General features: G+C 39.7%; 1 protein-coding gene across 6 annotated transcripts in view; it reads left to right on the top strand.

The window, feature by feature from the left end:
* Positions 1-26,000, top strand: part of LOC139694330 (dual specificity calcium/calmodulin-dependent 3',5'-cyclic nucleotide phosphodiesterase 1A-like) — a 580,826-nt gene that overhangs the window by 541,281 nt on the left and 13,545 nt on the right. For 4 of the 6 annotated variants that reach the window (XM_071592827.1, XM_071592822.1, XM_071592825.1 and 1 more), the window contains 5 exons: positions 1,909-1,962; positions 6,228-6,513; positions 8,708-8,824; positions 14,517-14,657; positions 16,605-16,774. In XM_071592827.1, coding sequence (XP_071448928.1) covers positions 1,909-1,962; positions 6,228-6,513; positions 8,708-8,824; positions 14,517-14,657; positions 16,605-16,774 — 768 coding nt within the window. The remainder of the gene's footprint in view (positions 1-1,908; positions 1,963-6,227; positions 6,514-8,707; positions 8,825-14,516; positions 14,658-16,604; positions 16,775-26,000) is intronic. The other 2 variants (XM_071592826.1, XM_071592824.1) reach the window with 1 other exon arrangement.

Below are 26,000 nucleotides of genomic sequence, written 5' to 3'. Positions count from 1 at the left end.
TAACAGAAGCCCAAACGCTCTCTTTTCCTCTCGCTCCGTTCCCCTCCTCTCCTTCCTTTCTTGCCTTCCAGTTCCTTCTCTTTCTCCTATATCTCTCCGTCCTCGCGATGGGTCCATCTAAATGTTTCCAGGCCTGTCTCCTCTCACTGTCTATCTTTCTCTACCTCTATCTCTCTCTCTCTCCCCTTCCCCCTTTGCTCTGTCTCTATCTCTATGTGTTGTTATCACTGCCATGTATCTATGCTTTTATGTGGCCTAACCAAATCTTGACCTCTCGCTGTTACTACTTGCTTCTTTCTTTTTAAGTGTTTGCAGGCACTTCTCTCTTTTTTCTCTACATCTCTGGTGTTATCTTTCTGAACTTTCGTGTAAGATGTGGGCTCGCTTTGTTATATGTTTTTTTATGTGGGCAATCGCAATTTGAAATACTACTAACGCATGCACGCCACTACTTTTGAAGAGGGGCAGTCGATGTCTATACGTTTTTTTTATGACTCAGTGATATTTGTCTTGGGATTTTTTCGACTGGATTGGTGTGTGTTCTTGTGTTTTATCACCACACGTTCAGAAAACAGCACACTGAACGGCTGCATGATAACAATTTTGGCTCTCAAATTTTGATGTTTTTCAATTCCTATGGTGTTTAGCGAATGAGGACGTATTCCTTGCTGTTTCTTTCTGTGGCATCGTGTGCCAGGCATCACTAATTTTCCTCGGAAAACATATTGCGGCCGAGAAGCATTTGCTCCTCGTTATTTGTGTCCAAGTTATTTACATGTTGAATGTCACAAATCATTTCCATTGTGTGCTGAAAACTTATTATTTCTCACATTTGTGTGTACAACCTGAATATGTGAACGAAAAATATTTGTTGATTATCCAGTTAATGTCGGTAGTTACGTTGAGGGACGTTTGAAATAGTTCATTGCGTTATAATTATTTAATTATGTGTTTTTGTTGACTTTCATTACGGATACTGACTTTCATCTATTTAAGTAATCATTCTATGAATGAACCTGAAACCTAAATAAATTACCTGTTTCTAATATTTTATATCTCTAACAACTTAAAAAATCAATGAAAATAAATTGAAGAGGGACAATAACTATCAATTAAAGATGGACTAATAATTTTACAAGTAATTTTCATTGGCTTAACTTTCCTGTTTTCATTACCAATACCTTGAGTTCAGTTTTTGAATCATTCAAATTAAATAATCTCTATAGTTTAGCACCTAAGGAAATATTAATTTTAAAATAATTTTTATTTCATTACTGTAACTTAGTTTACACAAAATGATAATAATATGAAATGTGTAATGAGTCCTTAGATGCATGTTTCCCAATCATTAATTCACTCACACTTGAATGTACAATTCATTTATCATTCATTGAAAAAATATTGAACGACAGATGTAAGCATTAGACCTCGTCTCCGTCATCGACACTCCTCTAACACATGCCTAATGATTTCATTTTGATATTATTTATGTCTGCCACCAGTGATGGCGTTTCCAACCTATTTCTGATTTATCCTAAGGCTGCTATGTTAATTTCACCCTTTCCATCACCTAATTTTGCTGCTCTACTAGCCTACCATCAGTACTCTTGACCAATTCATTGACCAAAACATACCATTTCTATACTTTCCCAAAAGCACCCGGGAACCTGAGCCCATTTCCAGTGCCTTTACGATATTCAAGTATTAAAAGTATTACCCCACATTCTCCCACACCGCGACCCATTTGACGTCTTAACTAGCCCGCCCACTTCCCTTGTCTCATCGTTCATGACTTCACCAATTCCGATCGCAGTCAGGGTCCTTTTTTTCCGGTGTCCCTATTGCCCATGCTTATCGACTCGCGGAAAATTATCTAATGTTTCTATTCTTGTCTTCTTGTCTTCATAGATCACCAGTCAAATCAACTGAAACGTTCCCTCCTATTTCCAAGGCCCTTCTCAAGTACGTGCACCAACCTCATCCAAGTTATAGTATATGTAACGACTCATCCTCAGATAGTTGCCTTTCTTCCTTTTCCCTTCAAGAAAAATGTCGGCTCCGTTTCATTTGATGCCAGAACTGCTATTTTTACCCTTTTATTTTGTTCAGACCTCTCCACACTAGGCTCGTCTAATGTTAATATTAAGATCTTTGATAGTTCATCGTTCAAGGTAAGTGAAACGCATACACCGTTTCCTTGTTTGCATTCTCAAGTCACTACGATGTTTTGTTTTGGATGCAATGCTTCCATTATTTAGATCATGCATGGAATGCGTACTTTCATGTGCGAAGAACAATGTAAAGTTTGATTTACATGTGAAATGATTGGCATTTCTTTCAAGTCAACCTTGAATTAAAAGCATTGGTGATGAAGGAATGCAATAGATCCCCTATGGAAAAATGTGATTAGAAAAAACGTCTATTTTTTGTTTGTATATAATATTTCTACATTAATATTGGGAATGAAATGCAATGTTGTATATTATTTTTATTGTTAAGATTAGCGTTACTTCACCTGCTATTTAAGTATTCTACTTACATAACTAGAATTAAGAGAAAATGTCCTTTCTCTCTTTGATTTCTCGTGTATTTTATTCTATTTTTATTGCTAGTGTACATCTACCTTCCGGTATGGCATGTATTTTTTCTTCCATTTCAAATGTTGGTAGTTTTCCCACAGCATCCCACTCATCCCTCATGGCTAAGAGTAGCATTCCATTACTCCGATGCATGCATTCGATGTAAGAAAGAAAAAAATATTTATACAGATCAATAAGGTCGTAAGTACGCCCACGCTTCCTCGTGGCCCTACCCGCGGGTTTTGCAGCCCTTAGGGCGCCGAGCGGGCTCTCGCTCCTGCCGACGAGCGGTGAAGGGTTGTTTCCAAGGCCGTCGGCAGAAGCGTCGCTGGGAATCGGCGAGACGCGGAGAGTGTGGACGTCCAAGAGAGTACGATCCCCTCTCTCCTCTTCCTCCTCCTCCATCCTAGCGCCCTCACGAAACATATATCCCACCTTTTCCTCCACACCCTCCGGATGCCCGTTGAAACCGGCGGGGTACCCTTTTTTACTTGATCTCCCACCCTTCCCAATCGTCTCATAAACCGCTCTCCCTCCCTCCGATCCCTTTCCCTCCATCTCCAACCGCCGCACAACACCCAAACAGCAGGAACAGCGACTGCGGACGAGACCCAGGGGAGCGAAGGCTCGCAGCACACTCTATCCCCCCCCCACACCCAGTTCCATTACCTCGCACCCCGCATGCTCGTTACTCGCCCACAGAAACACTCGTGCGTTCGTTTACAAGAGCACAAGCCCTTCGCCGCGACATGCAGAGTATCCGGAAGGAGGAGACTTCTGCGGGGGTTGGGTACGACGTCTGGGGAAATGAGGAGGAACACCGCGTCGAGAAGCGGAAGCGGAAAGTACCTGGGGAGGAAGGGGGAGAGGCAAGGAAAGACAAACATCCCGGTGGTGTGAAATGGAAAGAAAAAGGCAGGTACACGAGCGGTGTTTTGAGCGTTTTCTCCTGCAAGTCCTCTGTCAGCAAGTTTATCTCTTCGATTTTTTTCCGCGCGGCGGGGCCTCGATGACGGAAATTGATGTTTCGAGCGTGGAAGGTTGAATTTCATCCAGATTTTCCGCGTAAGGACCTCAGCGGTAGGCTTAAAAATAGCGCCTCTGTTGCAATTTCATTGTCACATGACTGTCGGATCTCAGAAGACCGTAAGGCTTTCCGAAGCGGTATTGTCTACGTGCCAAATCAAATCTTGATAAATTATACCCTTAGAAAATGGCCCATCTCGATGAAAAGTGTGCACGTAGGGCGACCCCATTTATGGGAATCATTATTCAGCTGAATGGCGGTAATTTGTCGAAGATGCCCGCCTTTTTAATTGATGAAGATCACTAGAAAAGTTATGGCAATGAGACCGTAGTAATTAGTGGTGGGATCGAATATAATTTATCATCCATTCTCCGAAATATGATATCCTGGCTAGGGGTATTAGAATTGACCGATGGGCATTAGCTTTAACCTAGCCTATCAGAGCTTTTGTAGATGCTATTGTCGCACTCTGTACTTCGGAAAATTCCACTTAAATTCTAAAGCTACACGTTTTTGGGAGGATCAGATTTCATAATAGAAATGCATCTTTTTCTTTGAATCATAACAAGACATATAATTTCATTATATCACGAGATTTTCATTGTTTTTTGTGAAGAGATTACGACATATCTCATTAATTTCATTTTATTTTCAACCTTTTGGTATTATCGGGATACTTAATTGGTTTAAATTGAAAATATTTAACAAAACCCAAATTTAGCAAAGGTTAAGGTTCAATTGATAGCCTTTTCGGAAGTATGTAATATGTTTGCCATTTGTTTCGAAAATCCGCACTGATTCAATTTGTGGCTCACTGTTCATTTGTTTCCGACATTACCGATCGTGTGTCCATTTGTTGACATTATAAAAGTAACTTTTAGCCGCTCAGGCATTCACCTCGTGGTTTAATGAAAGAAAAGCGAAAAAGAGGCACTAGACGCGGGTTTTCTTTTGTTACGCGTTCTAGCCGAAAAAAATCATTCCAGTCAGTAAAAATCAACCGCATCTTTAATTTTATGCTTTCCATACAAGAAGGCTCCGTCTGTGCAATGCCACGACTGGAAGGGTTTCAAAGATTATACGTGTGCTTTCTTCTTCGTCCCATGCTCAATTATTTTAGCAAGCTTCGAGAAACCCTTACCGAAACTCATTTCCAGCCATAAGCTCATAATTCCTTTTCTTTGATTTGAGCACATTCGTAATGGGCGGTTCTGAAATAATAAATGGGTAGGATCAGAGTGAGTCGAGAATGGTACACGTTATTCATGGAAGGACTTGAGAAATAAATTGGTTGTGGTCGGAGGGTATCTCGAAGACACTGAATATGGAGTTCAAGGGGACTTAACCTAGGCAGAGGACGTAGGCTAGAAGGAAGTAGAGCCATTTTTTTAGAAGCAGCACCTCACACGAGAGATAGAAATACATGATGGCGAGAAGTTAATAAAACGATTTTTTAACGATTGGTTAACAGTATTAATAACTTCAGGAATGGGATAACCAAGGAATAGGGGTTTGATGATAGCTTAGGCCATGAAATGTTCTCAGGCTCCGCGTTCGTTGTCGCTGTTTTCAGTTCCCAGCTTTGATTTACTCAACTAAGTTAAACATTTAATCTCATTCAGATAGTGAGAAATTTAACAACGGAGTATTTTATAAATTTATTGTTTAAAATATGAATTAATGGACATTAAGTGAAAGGAAATGATAATTTGATGAAAGAGATTTGACTCGTCCAGTTGCAAACTCCTGTTGAGAAATATTCTTTCGTAGAAAATCTTGGCCAAATAAATGTATACACCCTAACGTATTCGTTTAGGTAGTATCATCAGTATATTTGCTTTGTGAAAACACTCGAATGAATTCATTGTATAATCTTTTTTGTTTCAACTTTGACCAAAATTAAAAATTTTAACCGGTATGCTCTGGAAATCAGCCTTATATTTTTAGGAATATTGTGAGGGTACCGCTACATTTTGACGGTGAATGGCTAGTATCTACTAGAAGTAACCGCACAGACAACCAATTCATGATGCAAAAATGCACTTTAGGATAGCTGGGAGTGTTAACGTACTTTTATCTAGAAGACATGCCCCACACCGCGTACAAATTAAAGTGAACCTGTAACTTTCGATTAAAGGCGAAATAAATGCTGAGGTCTCTTCCATTAGGGCACCCATGCTATAACTTGCTGTCGACAATAGAGCTTGGAAACGCGGTCAATGGCACTCTATACATTCCATCTCTGCAACCTGAATCACGTGCTCATCGGAACTAGAACCGAAGCCAGGCGTGCAGTATGAACTTTTAGCCTCTCCAAGTTATTAACACGAAATACGAAATTTAAATTAAGAGGATTAGGTGTGGCAAGACTAACACATCTTTTTGTACACAGTTGGCCCCTTGGCACAAGGCAAATACACAAGGCACAATTCATTAACCCTCTTCCAAATAAAAATCCTCAAACCTGCCACCCTCCCTCCTCCCCTCGTTGAACTCCCTACACTCTCCGGCCTTCTCTCTCGCCCCCGGCTGTCCCCGCCCCCGTGGAATTCCCCCAAACCCTGCTTCTCACCCCCCTCTCCCCCACCTAAAACGTGAACATCTCCCCCGACGTGGTGCAGGAGGTTGGCCGACGAAGAAGACGAGCTGTCTGAGGTACAACCCGACGCCGTTCCCCCCGAGGTCCGCGCATGGCTCGCCACGACGTTCACTAGGCAGCTGGGAGGGGGGGGCGCCGGCCGGGGCCGACGACGCTGGGGGTCCGATGAGGACTCCAAGCCTCGGTTCCGGTCCGTGGCGCACGCCATCCGGGCCGGAATCTTCGTGGACCGCATGTACCGGAGGGTGCTGGCGGCGGGAGGACCGCTCTCCATGCAGTTCCCGCCCGCCGTGGTCCGGGTGCTCAAGGCGAGTTTTTCCACCGGCGGTCAGATTCGCCCGCCCGCGCGGATGGGGTAGCAGCCCCGAAGAGGATCCTCTTCCATCCGGATTGAGGATCCTCGGGAAGGAATCCTTCCATTTCGTGGTGTCAAATTATTGGGTCGTTTTTTTCATCCAGGCTTTCGAGTTTCGGGATTTCTCAGAAATATTTCACGAGATTCTGAGAATACATGTACTGAAAAGAAAACTTATGTCCAGGTCTGAAAAAAATAATCCTTTAATTATTATGAATTTATTTTGATGAATTTTTCTTGAAATAAATGCAAGCAAATATTCTGTTTCTAGCATCTATTCCTTGAAATGATAAAATTATGCATAGGGTTGGATTGGATCACCAGGAGCAGTCTTTTGTATCAGTCTCAAGTCCGATGATCGAGTCATACATGATGTGTATTTCTTTTTCAATGGTAACGTGTATCAATTATTTGTGTTAATTTCTGTTCAAAGCATCCTCATGATATCTTTATTATTATTTTTACCTTAATTGTATTTTTTAACGTTCACTAAATCAAAAGATTTGAATTAACCAAGCTGTATTTATCCTAAATCCACGTAGTGCAAAGTAACTCTACGTGCGTCGTCGAACTTGTTTGTCATAAAATGTTTCAATGAAATGCTGGAATTTCATGAAATAATGTACATATTCCCAGAAAGAACAATTCACACAAAAAAGGAGGGATTATCAGATAAAGTTAGTACATGGCCTTTGTATCATGACTTCATGGATGTTAACCCTTCTGAATAATTGAAAGGAGAGAACTTGCGCCTTTCCATTGGTTTTATTAATGTATGAATCTAGTGATAAAATTGATGCGTAAAGGAATTTAGGAATGTGCAGCTTCGTTTATTCATGGTCGGATGTGTTAATGATGTAAGGAAAGAATTTAAAATTTGTCGTACGGGAGGTTAAATTTTTAATCTCCATCCGTGAAATTCATGGAATGCGCAAAACAACGTTTTGGTTAAAAGATGGGGCGTAAATTTTTTAATTGAAAGTTTAGCGAGTTGGTGATTTTTACTTCCTGCTCGTAAAAAAGGAGAAAAAAACGATCCAAAATCCATATATGAAAGTGAATGAGAAAAATTCATTAGCAATGTTTATGCATTCACTGCAAAAGTATTTCATCAAACCACGTTTATTCGTAAGAGGGTTTTCTGAGTTTTCATGATGTCAGTAAGGCTTCCGAAGCGAGATTTTCAATTAGGGAAACATTTCTGCTACTGACCAGAGGGCCCATGTTTGACTCCCGGATACTTGAAAAACTTATCTGATGACTCAAAATAAATATGATTTTTCGAGTGCCTGATTTTTACTAGTAAACCACTATCGGTACAAGAACATCAGCCAACCTTCCCGGAAATCTGTCCTTCGGTAATGATTGCATAAATTAGAGAATTTCGCGATACGATTTTTGTTGACAAATTGTTGCTAACTTGTGTATTTTAATGCGGGCAACTGCTAGATAAATGATTGCCGATTGGAAAATTCTGACTCGGCCTTTGCCTTAAAGTTATCTGCATAAGCAATGGAAAAATTGGGATACGTGCTGTATAAGTGTGTGCAAATTGTAAGTGCAGGACAATTTGAATAAGATAAAAATATGAAGGATAAAAAGAGAATTTAACTTAATCAACCCTTTGAATGAACGCACGGATGGGCAGCCGCAAATATCACGGTAATAATTACCTCATTCAAATTTCTTGTTATTACAATAAAAATAGCAATTTTCTCATTTTATAGTAAAAAATAAACTATTACGACCCACCGTGTGTTTTTCTCATTGATGGATATTTTTTTCGTATCGTTAATCTCTTTAGAAAATCACATCGCGCCGTATTGTAATTACCATTTGTTTTTTTTAATGGATCGGTGAATTATAATAATAATAATAAATCTGGCAGTATTAATTGATATCAGTAATTGTGTAATAAAATGTATGTTAGTGGATTTCCTCAAAATAAACCTGAGTGGTCTCTTACAAAAACCTGAAACGGCTCGACAATGAAACAGAAGAAAATTAAACGTTTTTCTTTTACTCATCGATCCCCATGAGGACGAAGAGCAATAAAAAGACACAAAGGCCGCCCAGAACCAGAAACCATTGCGGTCACCGTATTCATTTACTTAATGCTCTTATTCTCTCTTTTTTATTTCCCGCAGACTCTGGATGAATGGTCCTTCGACGTGTTTGCATTAGGGGAGGCAGCAAACAATACGCCCGTGAAGTTTCTAGGTTACGACCTCCTGAATCGATACGGCATAATACACAAATTCAAGGTGAGACTTTGTTCCTAGCATTAAACAGTATTAACCCGTAAGCTATCTTGATACCTATCTTGTCTTCGTTTTTTTTAGCTATTAACTATTTAATTTCTCGACGATCCTTTCATAATCATCATAAATTTGTTCTCCAGATTCACTTTTCAGCGCTCTCACAATTAAAACGACAATGTATCCAGGTGAAAAAATCCATGCGCAGTAAGATATTTCATTTTCTAGGTGTGCAAAAGCCCATTTGTTATCATAAAGTTTAATTACGATGTGCAAAGTAAATATGAAACCATGTGTACATCTGTTGACATTCAAAATGGTGGGAAAATATCCGTGAGGTACTATTTGTGATGTACAGCGTTATTTGTAATGTTTGCCTTTTATTTTGTTTCATAAACTAAAATTGCGAATGGCGATAATGCCGTAGCTGCATACCACTCTTAGGAGTTTAGTGATGATGAAGATGGTGCCTCTGGGATTAAAAATTGGCGAACCTGAAATAAAACTTTGAAGCTGAACAAAGTATTTTTTTCGCTCTGAATTTCGATAAAAAATTTCCTTCATACATATTTCATACTACGGATTTACAAATTTGGGGAAAAAATAAAGTTGAATCCTTAATGCTTATCAGATTAATTTCAAAAATTAAAATCGTCATCGCTATCACCTTATCAAAAGTTTTTATTTATCTACATCTACACAATACCCTGCAAGCCGATGTAAGGGCGTGAGGGCGGGAAATTAGGACACCATCCGTAAAATAGAATTGAACCACATGAATAACAAACAAAAGTATTCCAATTCACACCCACACAGAACCCATGCAAAACCCATGTTAACATATACACTTGCAAATACATATACTAGCAACTAACATACGTATGCACCTATGAATGTACCTAATATATACAAATATAATCTTGTTCTCGCTTGTAATTAGAGTGTCCTAACTATTTTGATAATGACTTGATAATGATTTTGATAATGATTTCTTACCATTATGATTCCTGATTTTCCGATGAAAGAACGAATATACGTATCTGTCTGTACTGGAGTCTATATCTGCCTTATCTTATCCTTGTGGCCTAATCTACCCAAATAGTGTGGGAACATAATAAGTCCCTTTGTGTCATTATTAAACTCGTGTGTTCTGAGCCTTGCTTGCTAATTCTAAGTCACGCTTGTTGTATTTGCATCTCCAGCGGCTCCCAGTCTAATTCCTTTAAAAGCCCTCTCACCCTCATCTTCTTACTATCCCTTAAGCTTTATTTTTTAGGGCTACGAGGAAGTGAAAGGTGCAAGTCCCAAACATACCCACTCAAGATAAAAGTAACGAAACCAACACAAATGTATTCCCTTCAGTGTTTGTGGTAAACACTGATCCTCGCGAGTCTCAATCACTCACGGTGTCAGAAAATAACGGAGAAATCTAGCTCCGAATGTATTTACACTGAAAACCCCCTCCCACCCTACGTACAAATCAAAATAAATTAACTGACGGTAATTCACTGCCCATATCAATACTATCTACCTGGCATCAATTTTAATGGGCACACAAGCAAGTAAAAGTGATGATTTAAACCCGTTCCGTTAGTTTTTATTTAGAATGCGAATGTTTCATCAGGTTTTTGATAAGTTTAAATGACCTGACCTATCAAAATGTGTATTCGCGGCTTATTTGTAAGAATTTTTTCAAACTCTCGAAAGTACTTCGTGTTGATCATGTTGTCATCATCCAAATTTAGAAAGAAAGTTATTGCTGAAAGGTATTTTGACCGACTGAATTGCTATCACCAAGGCAACGGGCATTATAGGCGGAGGGTGTCGCAAATATCTTGAGACGTCAACGCAATTCAGTTTATATTAATAAACTGTTATTTTCACGGTCGGAAATATTAAAGGAAAATATACATCTCGTCATACTCGTCGTTTCCCCTTTCTTATTAACTTTGTTTGAAGCTCCATGTATAATCATGTGTCAAATTAATTTCGATTGGAGCTTGTGAATTCATTTAATGCACGATTAAGGTACACTTTCACTTTTTTGTAACGAATATACACAATTTTTTCTCAAGTTCAAAAATGTAATCGGAATTCTTTCGGATCATTAGTAGAAAATGCAATAAATATGTTAGATGACAAGTATACTGTGGCGGCGGCGGCAACTCCATGGTATGATTTTTTCCATTCCGCCTAACGCCCGGTCCAAACCCGTTTCCTTCCATTAACGAAATTTTAATAAGCCTTATTTGAAGTTTTTGCAGACTCTTCGCAGACTTAAACTGCGAACTGTATAAAATTATAATTCTACCAGGTATCTATTCAAAAAGGGGTAGAGCGCTGGTCTATTGACTTCGTGTGATAATTTAATTTATTTATTCAACGACTTTATCGGGGCAAGATTGAGACTTCCTAGTCCGTTCTTCCACATAACCCCTATACATTACATCGAAGACAGTCATAAACACTCAAGCTCTAGTTGGAGGAAAACCTACCAGGCTGGGATCGAACCCATGACCTCTGTGTCAGGCGAGGACGTTACCCACTGCCACCGAGGCCGGCATGAAATGGGGTGCTAGATCTCCCTTGGACACAACAAACGGCATAGGGGAAGTAACTGATACCCTGACATCATGTAAGAATTTTGCTTAGGGCTTAGCAATAGTATCTACTCCACTATCTCTACTCTCACCTATCAAACCAACCTTCAGGTTCACTAATATGATTATCTAATCAAAATTAGTTTTCCATTGAAAGTGCAAAATGTTATGATTGCAAGTTACCTTCTTTCAAACATGACTTTTCGCTAAATACAAATAGTTCACAGTACACCCGCTCAGACCATCGTGTATTCATTTCATAATTGTGAATGAGCTTAAAGAAGGTGAGAGACAGTAATAAATGAAGGAAGAGATAGGCGATATAAAAAATCAAGATAAGGGGAAGTAATGGAATTGGTCGTATATTTGTGAAAAATGTTAATAAAATGAGGTAGGTAGAGATGCGAGGGAGAACAGTTAAGGTAAGGAAGGTGTCAGAAGGAACAACGAAAAAGATTTGGGCATAAATGAAAAAGAGAAAGAAGAGCGATAGGAAAACTGGAGAAAAGCTGAGTAAAGGAAAGAAAGAATTGGAAGAACTTTCATACGGAATATTAATACTCGGGAGACGTAATAGCGTATTAAGACAAGAAACTAAGCAAATGAGGAATGGTTGACAGAGAAGTGCAATTAGTACGGAAAAATTGTAGAGATAAGGCAGATTTTATCTGAGGAACGGATTTACGAACAGGTTTTATGTTGAAAAACGAAAGGGGAATATGTCCCATGGAAATGGAAACAATAGAGTAGAGGCTGCATGTGGCCCTAATGAAGTTATATAAAAATAGAAAGTAAATAGAGTGGCTATAAGAGGGGTGTAATAGGGCAGAAGCGAACCAACTAAAATGGAGGGAGAACGCATTTATTCTGAAGACGAGGAAGGAGTTAGAAACGGTTGAAGATATTAAAAGAATGGGGAGAAGAGTGAAAAAAAGATTTATAGGGCATATGAAAAGGGATATTTTAAAGTTTAGCATCCTCTAGAATCTTCCTGGAAAAGATATGAATTCTGTCGATATTGATAAATTTGGCTGCAGCAGAGATAGAGGGATTGATGTTAAGAAAGACTGGAAGTGAAGGAAGAAGATACCTATTGTTGGACAGCATTCGGATAGGAAATGGTAGATATGACAGATTGATGTAGGCACCCAAGATCGAGAAAGATTTCAAAGTATCGTGACGAAGCATGCTGCCCGTTGAGCGACACACGGAGATCATTCAAAATAATATGGAGTTCAAGATGATAATCTACTTACAAGATCAATGTTTTAAGAATGTAGTATTATATTTTCATGCTTAACTTTGCCGGCGTACTTTCGGCAGAGGAGTTTACTAATGCATTTCGTAGAGCATAGTAACGTTTTTATTTAAATAATTTTATGGGTTTCGCGTTTGCTTAGTCATGTTTCCTTTGGCTCTTGTGCTTGAATCTCTACCGTTATTCCTTCGGTGTAGTCCCGCCCCAGGGAGATATTTCATCCTTTAATCCTTAATGCAAGTTTCCGTCGAACTCATTAATTACACGTACGAGTTTGATCGTTGGACTTAAAACGCTGAATCACCTCGAGAGAGTGATTACGAGATTCGCCCCAAGTTGCTGAATGTTGCAACTCTATCACCCCGCCTGCTTCCGTTCTTCGCGCGACCTTTCGATCAACCAGCCATCTTGAGTGATCACCTCCTCGATGCTCCCCGCGAAGGAGGTGGCAGGGGAATCGGGGTGGTAGCAATGGTTGGCCGGGGATCGAAGGGATCCCGGGGGTCACGCTGCGGAAGGGGGGGAGGAGGGTGAAAGGGACATGGGGCATACTGCGGCCCGGGGGGAGTATTACTGGGTACCTACCATAGCAATTAATTTGCTTCCGTTTCAATCTGACTCAACAATGCCAGGTCGACTGACTCTCACTCTCCTTATTCACACGCCTTCACTGACCTCCATCACCACGGAATGACGATGCAACCTCGGACTTTTCTCCATTCTTGCGATATTAAGTTGTATGGTTAATAAACTTAAGCAAAACATAAACGTTTGAAAATCAGGTTGTAATGCTCATGATAAAATTACTAGTTGAATATTTAAACAAGTGACCTTGTCGACTTATTTATGTTGTACAATAATATTAACAATTGAAGGTTATATCTACGGATTAATTGGCCCATAAAGTCGAGTCTATCTTGAATGAAATGACAGGAGTTTTATTACATACTCCATGTGTAAATTCATTTGAGTCGATTCTAACCCGTTTTACCAAGAACGCTTAGTACGTTGTAACTTGTCAGCATCTAATAACGAGCCCATCCTTCTCACTCTAGCACTAGTTAAACCAATGATAATATTATAGTACATATCAGAATATGATCAGAACCAGCAATTATTCTTTTGTCTCTAATATCGCCAGTAAATTGCCCGGTCTTTTATGGCATGCACAAGAACTCTTTAAAAAATAAATGATTTATTGATATGGTTGTCTCACCACGAACGTGATAATTCCATAAAAATATAAATGCTTTTAACTTCCTTAGTTGGAGCTGTTGCTTCTCTTCAAAGTAAAGATCTCATCATAAAGTTATCATCATTTCATTGCATATCATCATTATTAATATTATTTGATAGTCTACCGTTTGAGGTAGGTTTTGGATGGACGCGGACTAAACGTCGCTACATTTTATAGCCTCGTCTAACGAGATGCAGCCTAGAAACCCTACACTAGGTAGAAGTATGTATGTATGCCTGTATGTAGAAGTAGCCTGTATGTATGTAGTAGTATAAGTATGTATGTATTCATGTTTGTGTGTATATATATATATATATATATATATATATATATATATATATATATATATATATACAAGTGTAAGATAGGGATATTTCGTTAATATGAATTAAAAATAATTATTTCATTAGATGCATAATATGAATTAAACTTTATAGCTCAACAATCTGAATGAATTAAGTTTTCTGTCTCTTAAAACTACAAGTTGTAAGAATGCGCCGTAATGAAATCGACTGTTATTTTATTTTAGCCTAAAAAATTATAACTAATGGGTGGATATTTCCTTGTCTCGCCGCCACTAATAATGATTGATTTCCTTTCAAGGTACCTCCATCAACTCTCGAAGCGTTTTTGACGAGGATAGAGGAGGGATACTGCCGATACGGGAATCCCTATCACAACAACAACCACGCGGCAGATGTGGCCCAGACGGTACACCACATGCTTAGCCAAACGGGACTCATGGTAATCATTTCAACTACATTATTAATATCCCAGAAACTAACCAGAAGGCGAATCCTTTATCACAGATATAATTGGAATGATTGTTTCGAGGCAGCTTCTCGCCATCTCCGATTTGTACAAAAGTCTAGCTTGCCCGTTTATTTCCGCCTGCGTTGCTCCGCCCAGCTTGGAAGATTTAGATTGCTGGGAACGAAGAGCACCGGGCCAAGTTTGCTCAGTGTCTACATTAATGAAAATTTATATCCTTAAAGAATAAATGACAATTATGGTGTATATTTTGTACCATTTTCCTGCATGCAGATACTTATTGAACCATGTTATTTCAGTCACCGATGCATCGGAGACCTGCTCCAGAGTAGTATCTTACGAATTGCCTGGAAAAGTTTTGATAATACATCCTTCCTTTTCTCATAGAACTACTTCGAAGTGGTTAGATCAGCATTAATTATAACTGCTGCTATTACAGAAAATTATTTTTTTTCTCTCGTCTTTTTCATATGCCCTCTCCATTCTCGGAAAATTACCTTTTGGACGACGCCTTAAATTTTCATACGATCTGTCGGTCGTGTTCTTCTGTCGTATGAGTTAAATGAAGAGTTGATGGCGTACAAAACTTTACGGGACATGATTATTCCGATTTTTTTAAGTTTTATTCGAGTAATGCGTTGATAAATAATTACAGAGTTGACGTGACGTCAGCCATCCAAGCAATTTGAAAGTTGTGTGAGTATACTTTGGATAGGATCTTTGTGAGTTTCCGTCTATGCAAGAGTTTCCAAGAATTACGTTTTGCCTGATTTTCATTTCATTTGCTCCACTTATTTACGTGTTGCTAAGCGTAATTCGCTTTTCCCACCTGTTTATAATTAAACTCTCGTGGAACTCGCGCTAATGCGGATGCTAGAGAAAGGATCGATCGCAAGAAGGGATGATGCCGAAGTTCCTCCAACTTCCCCATCCCCCAATGCCTGAAGCGCGATGTCGTTTAGCTGCCTAAAATCTCGCACTTCCTCCACATTTGAGAACTTAGTTCTTTTTTTTCTTCAATAGTTAGTGCCCCATGTTCGGTAAATATTTTATGTTAAATCAGATCACTATTAGAGACCTTTCGTGGTGTTGAAAAAATCCGTAATTTTCAATAATTTTTGCGATGTCATAAATTCAATACGTATTCAATTTGAATACATATTTTGGATGATCTATTTCTGTTTTGAGAAAGAGCAAAATCAAGAGGAATTCGCAATTCATCTACATGCTCTAGGATATTCCCTTTCACTGGTAGCTGTTTTATCGGTTTGTTCGTGTCCGCAATGGGTATGCCTTGTTTGAATCTTTATGCCGTACAATATGGCATGTGAAGCGCGTTTGTTTTGCAAAGAACTTGATAATATATGACCCTGTATTTCACACCATGAATATCAGCGTCGGTGTTAGTCTTTGTGTCAATAGTATTCGATTTTTACGGAGATTACTTTCAACTAAAAACGTAGAAACGCCTAAGGTGTGATTCCCATTAAACATAAGTTATTAGAAATAAAATTAAGCTTGTTTGTGATTAAAAGCGTTTTCTAAGTTTTCTGATAATATTTTGTTTCGTAGAAACTATCATTTTGCTGGCATGCGAACCAATAATCCAAGTTCGTTTGGGACTAATGTTGAAAATAATTACTGCTTTAACTGTAGTTTGGGGCAATGAAATTATCGTAGCGGCTGCACGTGTTTGTGGTTTGTTCACTATATGGTTAGCGATCGAGCAGTTTTTTATTTATTCCAGAATATTCTGCCAAAATTTGGGAGCATACAATCTACCCGTATGACTTAAATGCCAGAAAATACGAAACGCGCCGTCATTTTGATTGGATTTTCATCTAAAGTATGAATGGGAGTATATTTGATTCCGTCATGTTAGCACAATGGTGAATAATCATTTCAATACTTTTCTTGCAGAACTGGCTTACAGACCTGGAAATATTTGCCACCTTGATCGCCGCCCTCGTGCATGACTTCGAGCACACCGGAACTACCAACAACTTCCACGTCATGTCCGGGTCCGAGACCGCCCTCCTCTACAACGACCGAGCCGTTTTGGAAAACCACCACATCAGTGCTGCATTTAGGTATGTGCTTTGCTTGCTATGCCTTAATGCTTATGTGCCCGCAACAACACCGACATTGATTGCATCAGTCTGAGTTGGTGTTACCGAGCCACGTTTTATAAGATTTACAGAAATGACAATGTCCACCGCATTTTGTCTTTTAAAATGGATAACAAGCGTAGGAAATTTGTCCAGCGTGCCACATAATGGGATTACATTAACAATTTTTAACATTTGTGAAATGCAACAGCGAAAATGTATAGCGAAGGACTTTGGTTGAAGGACAACGCTGTTTTCCAGAGATGTTTCTTTTTAAAATTAGTACGTTCGCGGCGGGGTCAAAGAATACGAAGTCAACCAGGATCCCGAGGACGACGCGACCTAACGATCACGGTATCACGGGCGTTTTTAGGCAACATTTCCACGTGAAGGTGAATTTGTTTTCGCAAATTTTTCACACCTTCTGGCACGAAAATTAGACGTTTTGCTCCGAGATCTCACAGGTTTTAAACCTAAATATGGAGTTAAAAACTCTATAGAGCTAGCCCGAAAATTGAAAGATATTGATGTCCCGGAAAAAGCGAGGCTAGTCTCCTTCGACATTAGCAATTTATTTACTTGCGTACCAATATCGGAAACTTTGCTTAGGGTGGAAGAACTACTCAAGGATTCCACCATTGCCCAAAATATCTCAGACGAATTGGTCCCCCTCATCAAAATGACAGTTAACCAGAATTATTTTAGTTTCAACCACACCCTTTACAGCCAAACGGATGGGTTAGCTATGGGTTCCCCACTGTCCCCCTTCCTAGCCGAAGTCTTCCTCAATTCTGTAGAAGAACATCTTTTTAATGCTGACAATCAGCATAACAAAAACGTGGGCTATTGGTTTCGTTACGTGGACGATATACTATGCCTATGGACCGGAACCAACCGACAGTTAGACTCCTTCCTTAATTTCCTAAACACTCTTCATCGGAATATCTCCTTCTCCATGGAAAAAGACGTCAACGGCACCATCAACTTCCTCGACTTGACAATCACAATTAGGGATAATAGACACGAATTTGCAATTTATAGGAAACCCACATATACAGACCATATAATTTCTAATGATTCCGCACACCACTTTTCTCACAAACACGCAGCCCTCCACTCCATGATCCACCGCCTCCTACACATCCCCCTTTCCCCCAAAAACTTCAAAATTGAACTCGTGAATATCACTAATATAGCTACCAACAATGGTTTCAACCCCAAACTAGTTGACACATTACTACGGAAAAAACAAAAAGCAATGGCCATAAAAAGCATTTTCGTATCTCAGCCCGCAGTATCTAAAGATTTTAAGTGGTGCTCGATCCCGTTTCTGGGAGATCTTTCATATAGGATTTCCAACTGCCTACCCACCTCACTCAAAGCAGCCTTCTACCCACCCATAACCCTCTCCAAACTTCTAGCCAATGGAAAAGACACCCAGGATAGCCTTCTCAAATCAGGCATTTATAAACTGAAATGCGAGGATTGCAACAGCGTTTATGTCGGTCAGACCGGCAGGAATATCAAGTTACGAGTCAAGGAACACGCTAGGTGTCACAAAAATCAGAATAACAACTCTCTCTTCGCCAAGCATTTACTAGAATTCAACCACAGCAGTGACTTTGTCCCAGAGATATTACACACACTCCCAAAAGGATTAAAAATGGACGCTCTCGAGCAATTAGAGATTAGAAGGCACTTGGTGAACCCCAACACGACACTTTGTAATGAGCAATTATTCCCATACCCCTCCCCACTCCTCTCCGAGAAATTAGCCTGGAAATGGTCAAAACAATCCATCAACGCACCTGCGAGCCCCCACCCCCTCAAATCCTTCCAACCCTCCCCGCCCCCACTCTGTCCTGAGGGTATATATGCTTGCTCTGTCTGTTTTGCAAATTTGTACCTGATGATGCCGCAAGTCGGTGAAACGCGTCGTGCCGTATAATAAAATCTGTGGAAAAGTACGAGTCTTTCTTTCTATTTCAACAATGGAGAAAATTATTTTATTCGTGCGTGGAAAGCAACTGGCTAATTTTAATTGATTTCTTAGGAAGCCGTATGGACTGCCACGAGAAAACGTTCATTAAATGCGTTTTGTATAGTGGTCAATTACAATATAACATCGGATTTCAACTCCGGGAAAGGTTTTTGTTTACGTCCAGATGGATGAAAGAACAATGTACCTCTGATACAAATAAATTTAAACATGGAAACGAATATTTTGAGTACAATGCTTAAGTTCAATACTAAGTAAATGAAACAGAGCGGTGTGATATGCATTAAAAATATTTAATAACAAACGTATTTTAGTGCGAGTTAAATACTTATATGTTAAAATACCTTGCGGTGGCCTCGAAACTAAAAAGATGGCGACTCCGGTCACTTAGATTTTCTCAATTTTAAGGCATTTTTTGTAGTAATCATACATCCTTTTTTAGCTATATATGCTTTTGCCTTATATATTACAATTCTATGAGAATTTGCAATAATTTACAGTACTGACAAGCTAGGAACAAGTTTTATGAATGTTTCCCAATTGCCAATACTTTGTAATGACGGAACGGTTACACTTCCTCAAGATACTTTCATCTAATGGAAAAGTGTTACCATTTTGTCATTATTGTGTTTGAAATCCAACGTATCACGCCTGAAAATATGCAATTAGTTCACCCTCTATGTTTTATACATTCGCTCAAATTTCCCACTGCAGAAACTATCGTGGCATAATACTCGTTCGGGGAACCGCGTAGTAGTAAACTAAAAAAGTAAATAGTAGTAAAACTTTGTTAATATTTTTGTACGCATCGTAGTAGTAAGTCATTAATGTTTAGGAGGTCAGAGGAGAAAACATAGGATCTCATGAAGACGTAGTTATCTTTTTCAAATGGATCAGTCGGAATTTCCGTCCATTTCACAATAACTTGTTTTAAAGGTTACTTTCCGAAAGTAAAGCTGAGTTCTCACAATTTTTCTGAAAACTAGATGATAAATATATCAAAATGCAAGCATCCCTCTTTTAACTTCTTTGTTGTCCGTTTCTTAATTCATTATTTCATGCATAGCTTTTCGTGCAAAGTATCCTAACCAATATCCTCTCAGCCATTGTCCTCCAATCACTTATTTCAACATACTCTTTTTGCGTTGGAGTAAGTCTCGTGAGTATCTCTCTTTCCCATTTAGTTGGTTTTATTCGATTACCTTCTTCGCTTGCTCCTCGCCAAAGTTTGCTACTATTAAATTTCATCCTCCTTATCGTGTTTAACGCTGACACCGAAGGAATAACCATAGTTCTCCGATGCATTGGCAGGCGAGCCCACTGTGATACGTCGAGAGAATTTGAATAACGAATCGATCGATTTAAGGAGTCTGTTCTACGTCGGAGAACTCGAGACCGTAACATTAAGAAAAAATTTAGTACAAATCAATCAATAATTAACGACTGGTGACCTAACACCACCTGCCATACACCATCGTGGCGGCTTGCAGGGTACACACTTCCAAATTGATCTGCGTTACATCTGACCAACTCTTCACTCTTTCGTTTTCCCAAGCCAACCTTTTAATACTTGTATATCTCCTGTCGGCAAAAAGTATTCCCTCAAATATTCGTCTGAAAATACCGCAGGAGGGTCTATGGCGGAAACAGTTCATAAAGGAATAAAATTTTACGGTGAAGAGCTGTAAGTTATTTCAGATCCAAATGTGATAAAAACTACTCCCGCCGAATTTCGCCAGTCTGTTGTTCAATTTTTTAATTGTATTCGCAAAACAAACCTACCCCATCGCAAAGTTCGCTCAGACGGACAGGCTTGAAAAAAAACGTGCAGGAGCGTGCTGTTATTCGCAGTTAGGAGTACTTTTCTTTGGCTTCACTGCTGAGTGATTTTAATAGCGAGTTTGAGGTTTTACCGCCCAGGGTGACCATCCATCCGATAGTCTCAAGTCGTGCTATATCTCCGCAAGAACGATCGAGTCGTTTCAATTTCTCGGGGGCGTTAGTTGGACGGGGCATTATTTTTTTCTCTCCGTTCGCTGTCACCCGTTTATCCGGGGCAACTGCGAGTGAATCGTACACGAAGGCTGCAAATACTGCAACCTGCTGCCCGGGCTCCCATAAAATAGCCGCGATCATAAATCTGCCCGCGCGAGTGGCCGGCGTGTGTGTGTGTCCTGGGAGTGACGCGATACCTTGGTGGGCCCCGCAATTCCCCGAGGAGTAAGGATCCCGCCACCGACAACGCCGCTCGGTTTTATCAGCCCTTGCGACGGAGAGCGAGTGGATCGAACGACGAGGGTTATAATTGCGAGCTCACCCAGGCACCGAGCACGGCCCCGAATGAGACCCCACTTGTAGATCGATGGCAAGTTCTAATGATCCGACGTCATCCGATCGTCTCACAGAAAATACGGCTTCGCCTACGTCAATACGAGCGAACCGCCAAGAGTGCGCGTGGCAGGGGGTGATAAAGTACGATAGCCTTCCACTATGTAATCGCAGGTTGAGGTGATCCGTACGTAATAGGAGTGACGATCGGAAGTTATTTCGAACGGTGTTCTTTGAGAAACTTTACCTTGTCTATGGCGTGATTGCGAATTTTGCGAGGGAAGAAAAGAGTATCAAAATCTACTCGTACTGAACTCCATATATCTTATCTTATCCGGGTGACTTAATTTGCGGATGCACTGAGGGGGTCCCCATATTATCGTTAGTGAGTGAGGGGGCGATAAAACCCTTCGAATATTTACGATTTCCTTTTAATTTCATCTTTTATGGACTCCATGCGGATTGCACTTTATTTTCTTGCGTATCTCACCCAAAACGGCACCACCATTGATGTCGCTATCTTCATCAACTAGCGAATCATGTTTCCTTGTCAGCATGGATTAATGCAAGTTAGTTATCCAAATCATCAACTATCCATAGTTGTCCCCAAGCACTAATAATTGTCTTGGGTGTCAAAATCATACTCAATAGCTCTCTATCTATCTTACATTCTAATTTTTAGTCTCGCTTGCAATCTTCTGGTATAGAGGGACTTCTCTTAATTTTAGGTTCTTCGCATTTTCTTCTTGTAATACTTTTTCCCCATTGGATCAGATCTTCCTCGACCTTAATTCATGTCCTTAAATTTCACCTTCTTTAATGGAACTGCTTATTCCAAATATGAACAAACCAAGGTAAAATAGTAACTCGTAGTTACTTTTACATGTTCCATCCATTAAATAGTCCCATCGCTCATATGATGAAGTAAAGTCCCTCCACGCGGATCGGCATATTCTCTTGCTGTGTTGATTGGAAGAAAACTGACTCCTATGCAGTTAATTTTTTATATTCTTCCCGCTTACTTCATTCCGTACCGTCTAATTACATGCATGTAATTTCTTTTTTTCTATTTTTCTACATTTTTTAAGAATTAATAATGATTCCAATTCTTTAAACAATCTGAAAACTTGGTTTTGGGTGGAGTAGTTGGTATTTAGCTAGGGTCATCATTTCTCTGCTAAACACTATATCGGTGAATAATAATAAGCAAGTGATTGCTTTCTGTTTGAGGTGAAATAGAAAGTCCCCGATCCAGTTAATCACTTTAGTTGAACATTTTTTTAATCATTTTAAGTTTGAGAACCAAAGAATAAATAAATGAATTCTAGAAACTCCTTTAATCCTTCTGCTAGCTTCGCTTTGGGAGTAAAAAGCAGGTACAAATTAAGGAGGAGAAGGTTGGGTAATTTTATCGAGAGAACACAGTATTGAGCCGGTATAATTAGATAGTAGTAGTAGTTTTTAGGGGAGGCGACCGACAGCTAAGGTCATTTGCGCCATAGGGGATAGACAGGAAAGGATGAAGGGTGGAGAGAAACCTGGCGTCGGTATTAGCCAACTTTTTACGAAAGGCGCCAAGGGGTCCGCAGTTTAACGTCCCATCCGACGGACGGCGTACTCACTCAAAGTTCCCTCCACAAAGCACCTCAAGTAGGGATCGAGATACCTCTGAAAAATATTCAACACCTCCGAGATTTGAACCCGAGCCCTCAGGGTGGGAAGCCAGTACGTTAGCCCCGGCATGATTAGATTGTTGGACAATATCCTTGTTTGCAAAGCTAAAAGTCGCGGGTTCAAAGTCTTCCAAAGAATGATTGTTTTAGGAAGTACCAATTGTTGGAAAGCACCTTGGCGCTTTTTATGCGAAGACAATATTATAATGTGAATGATCGATATCTCTTATTTTATTACGTAAATAATTTCAATTCATCTGGAAAGTTTAAATAGTAAGCTTTGCTATTTGCAGTTTTGATGCATAAATACAGTCATTGAAAAGCAAATCACTTTTTGTTCCGTATGAATTTCACGCGTTGTTAATATTGTTGAAGATACAGGACACCCTCTAGTGGATCAGGAATTTGTTAAGAATTGAACGTAACTCGACACTTGTTGAATTCGGAAATCACTGCGCTAAGAAGAGGAAAATGCCTGTTTGTGAGATGGCAATTTGCGGAGTTTTTTAAATTTGCTTACCTATTATTGGGATAACCACGAATGCAAAGCTTGGCGATTAGAGTTGAGATAACCCATTCTGTTATTCATTCCCGGTGCATTCACTTTCTTCATCCTCTGCAGCTTTTACCATTTTCACATGGGACCGATTTTGCTGTCCATTTCTGTGTCGCAGGCCAGCCTCCCCAATCTCTTTCAATCTTAATACAGTGCGTCATCCGTTATTCTCTTCTCCCTTAGTTATCGCTCCGAGCCCCTATTCCGCCCTCTCCTCGGTCTTCCCACCCCCCTTGTCTCCCTTCCACTTCCATTCTCATCACGTCGCCCGCATAGTTATCGCCCCTATGTGACCATATCGTTTCAACCACTGACTGTACGCTTAATTCTCTCATTTTTCATTCTGTTCAGTCCCGTTACTCCACCCGCCCACCTCGACGTCCTCGTCTTTGCCACATTCATCTCCTTTTCAGCCTTTTTTTCCAATCCAAGTTTCTGGCCCATGCGCCATTGCAGTCCTCACCACTTTTTAAACCCCAGTCTCATTTTTAGGATGTTCATCTCAGCATACGACTCGCTCGATATGTAGTTAATATCAATATTCAATCCACCATCAGTTCCTATATGGTAGCCTTAATATTTAAAATTGCCCTCTTTTTTCCTCCCCTTGAAGTATCACATCTCCATTGCAATCTTCTTTATTGCCTACATTGATTGTGTTTCCTACCGATCTTAAGAAATCTGCCGTCTATTCACCTTCTCCGCACTACCAACTTCCTTTGTACAGTTTTGCTGTTTTCAGTCAGCGCGTATTGTATCTGCGAATAGCATGGCCCCACAGTGATTGCTCGATGACATTACCTATATAATGCACTTGAATAAGCAGAGATTGGGCCTAAGTCTTCCAGTTTTAACGGTCACTCACTCAAATACTGATTTACTTGAATCCAGTAAATTCCAAGAAACTGCGGGAGATGCCGCAACAGTAACTTTTAACGGAGCCATCCGCTAAGTATGCATTTCAATGCAACAATGTCAGAGTGTAAAAGTCATTCGCCTTGATCAAGACGAATGATTTTAATATTCGGAAATATTCGCATTATAATTCTAGTAGTTCTTGATCATTTTACGGCAAGGATAATGGGGATACATTGCAATCGAACCAGCCAAAATTTCGACCTAGCGATTGTAATTTCATGCGTGAAAACTTTTGCAATTTGAATCTTATAAAGTAAATTTTTCTGTAAATTATAATCGTAGCACTAAGGCTGTGTATAATTAGCAGTATTCCACTAGGTTATGGTAGGATTTTGATGGGTAGCTTCAAATTCTTCTGTATCATTAATCCCTCGCCTACCACGGCCCATAATTTTCTGCATCCCTTAAGGTTATCCATAATGCCTATTCTTTTCCTCTCTATGCCTCGCTTTTCCAACGTTCTGCCCTGCAGCTTTCAGCGTTCCTATTGCCTCTCAATATCTCCTGCACCCACTTACAAGTATCCTGCCTCCTTCAAATCTCTTCCAACAACCTTCTCTCTTCCCCTGTAATGCCTAGAATTTCATCGTTTGCTTTCATTTGCATCCATTTTATTTTCTTTATTCTTCTCCGCACCCACCCCTCAGCAACCTCCAAATCTACGCCTATCATCATGCCTCAATAACCAAGTTTCCGTTCCATACACACTTTCAGACAGTATTAGGGCTTCCAATAAGCTATTCTTTATTACTTCACTTTAGATTGTCCGTTATCAATGCTCGAATATTTCTAAAAGGTTCTATACCCAACGCAATTATTTTTTAATATCCTTTCTACTTCGTCCTCCTAGTACACTTCCTAAATAGGTGAACTATTCTGCATGTTTCAGCTTATGTCCCCAAATTTAATGAGGGTAGACAAAGAAGCGTTGCGCTTCCACATTCTTTATTGCCATTCTTTTGATTAGTTCTTATTCCATACCCGTCACCCTGTAATGCTACCTGGGCTAAGTAATGATTGGCTGACTAGCTAACTAGCACTTGATCATCCGCAAATCTGACTTGGTGAGTTCCCCATTTACTCCAGTATTCTTCTCTGCTTATTCATCCCTTACTAATTCCTCCACATATAGAGGTATAGAAAATAATAGGCCATAGTGGATACCCCTGTCCTCCTCACCTGCCTAGCACTCCCCATCCCGATTCTCCATTCGCTATCCGCACTTGTGATGCCTGAGGCATGTGCAGGTTTGGGATAAGTCTTCTATCTCTCCAGTCTGCAGCAATATTCTGCAAATTCTTCATTAACTGGGCACAGTACATTCTATCGAAAGACTTCTCCAAACCCATAAAGCAGAGAAAGATAAAGGTGTGTAATTCTAGCTCAATTCTTAGGATACAGTGCATCTGTAAAGGGATTTAGAGTCAAATAGCTTTAATTATTGAATACTTTCTCCAAATGGGATAGATGTAACATATATCTCGAGCGTAATTGTACATACGAAATCGCTCTTTCCTTTACTTTGTTGCAATTGCTGAATTAGTGGGAAGATAGCGGGTCAAGTATGGAAAATAAAACTGTATACTAAATCATGTTTAAATTTTTTTGCTGCTAAGAAAAGGAACCGACGATTATTTACAAATTGTGGCGCCTTAGCCATCGTTAAATCCTATTAAGGTTATCCTTAAAGGTTTACTATTTGAGGTAAGATTTAATGTGGGGTCAGCTTTAGCA

This window comes from Hetaerina americana, unplaced genomic scaffold (genome assembly GCF_022747635.1).
Source record: "Hetaerina americana unplaced genomic scaffold, ioHetAmer1.1.p SCAF_5, whole genome shotgun sequence".
Classification (NCBI taxonomy): Eukaryota; Metazoa; Arthropoda; class Insecta; order Odonata; family Calopterygidae; genus Hetaerina; species Hetaerina americana.
Note: the sequence above shows the minus strand (reverse complement) of the source record. Positions and strands in the feature narration are given on the sequence as shown.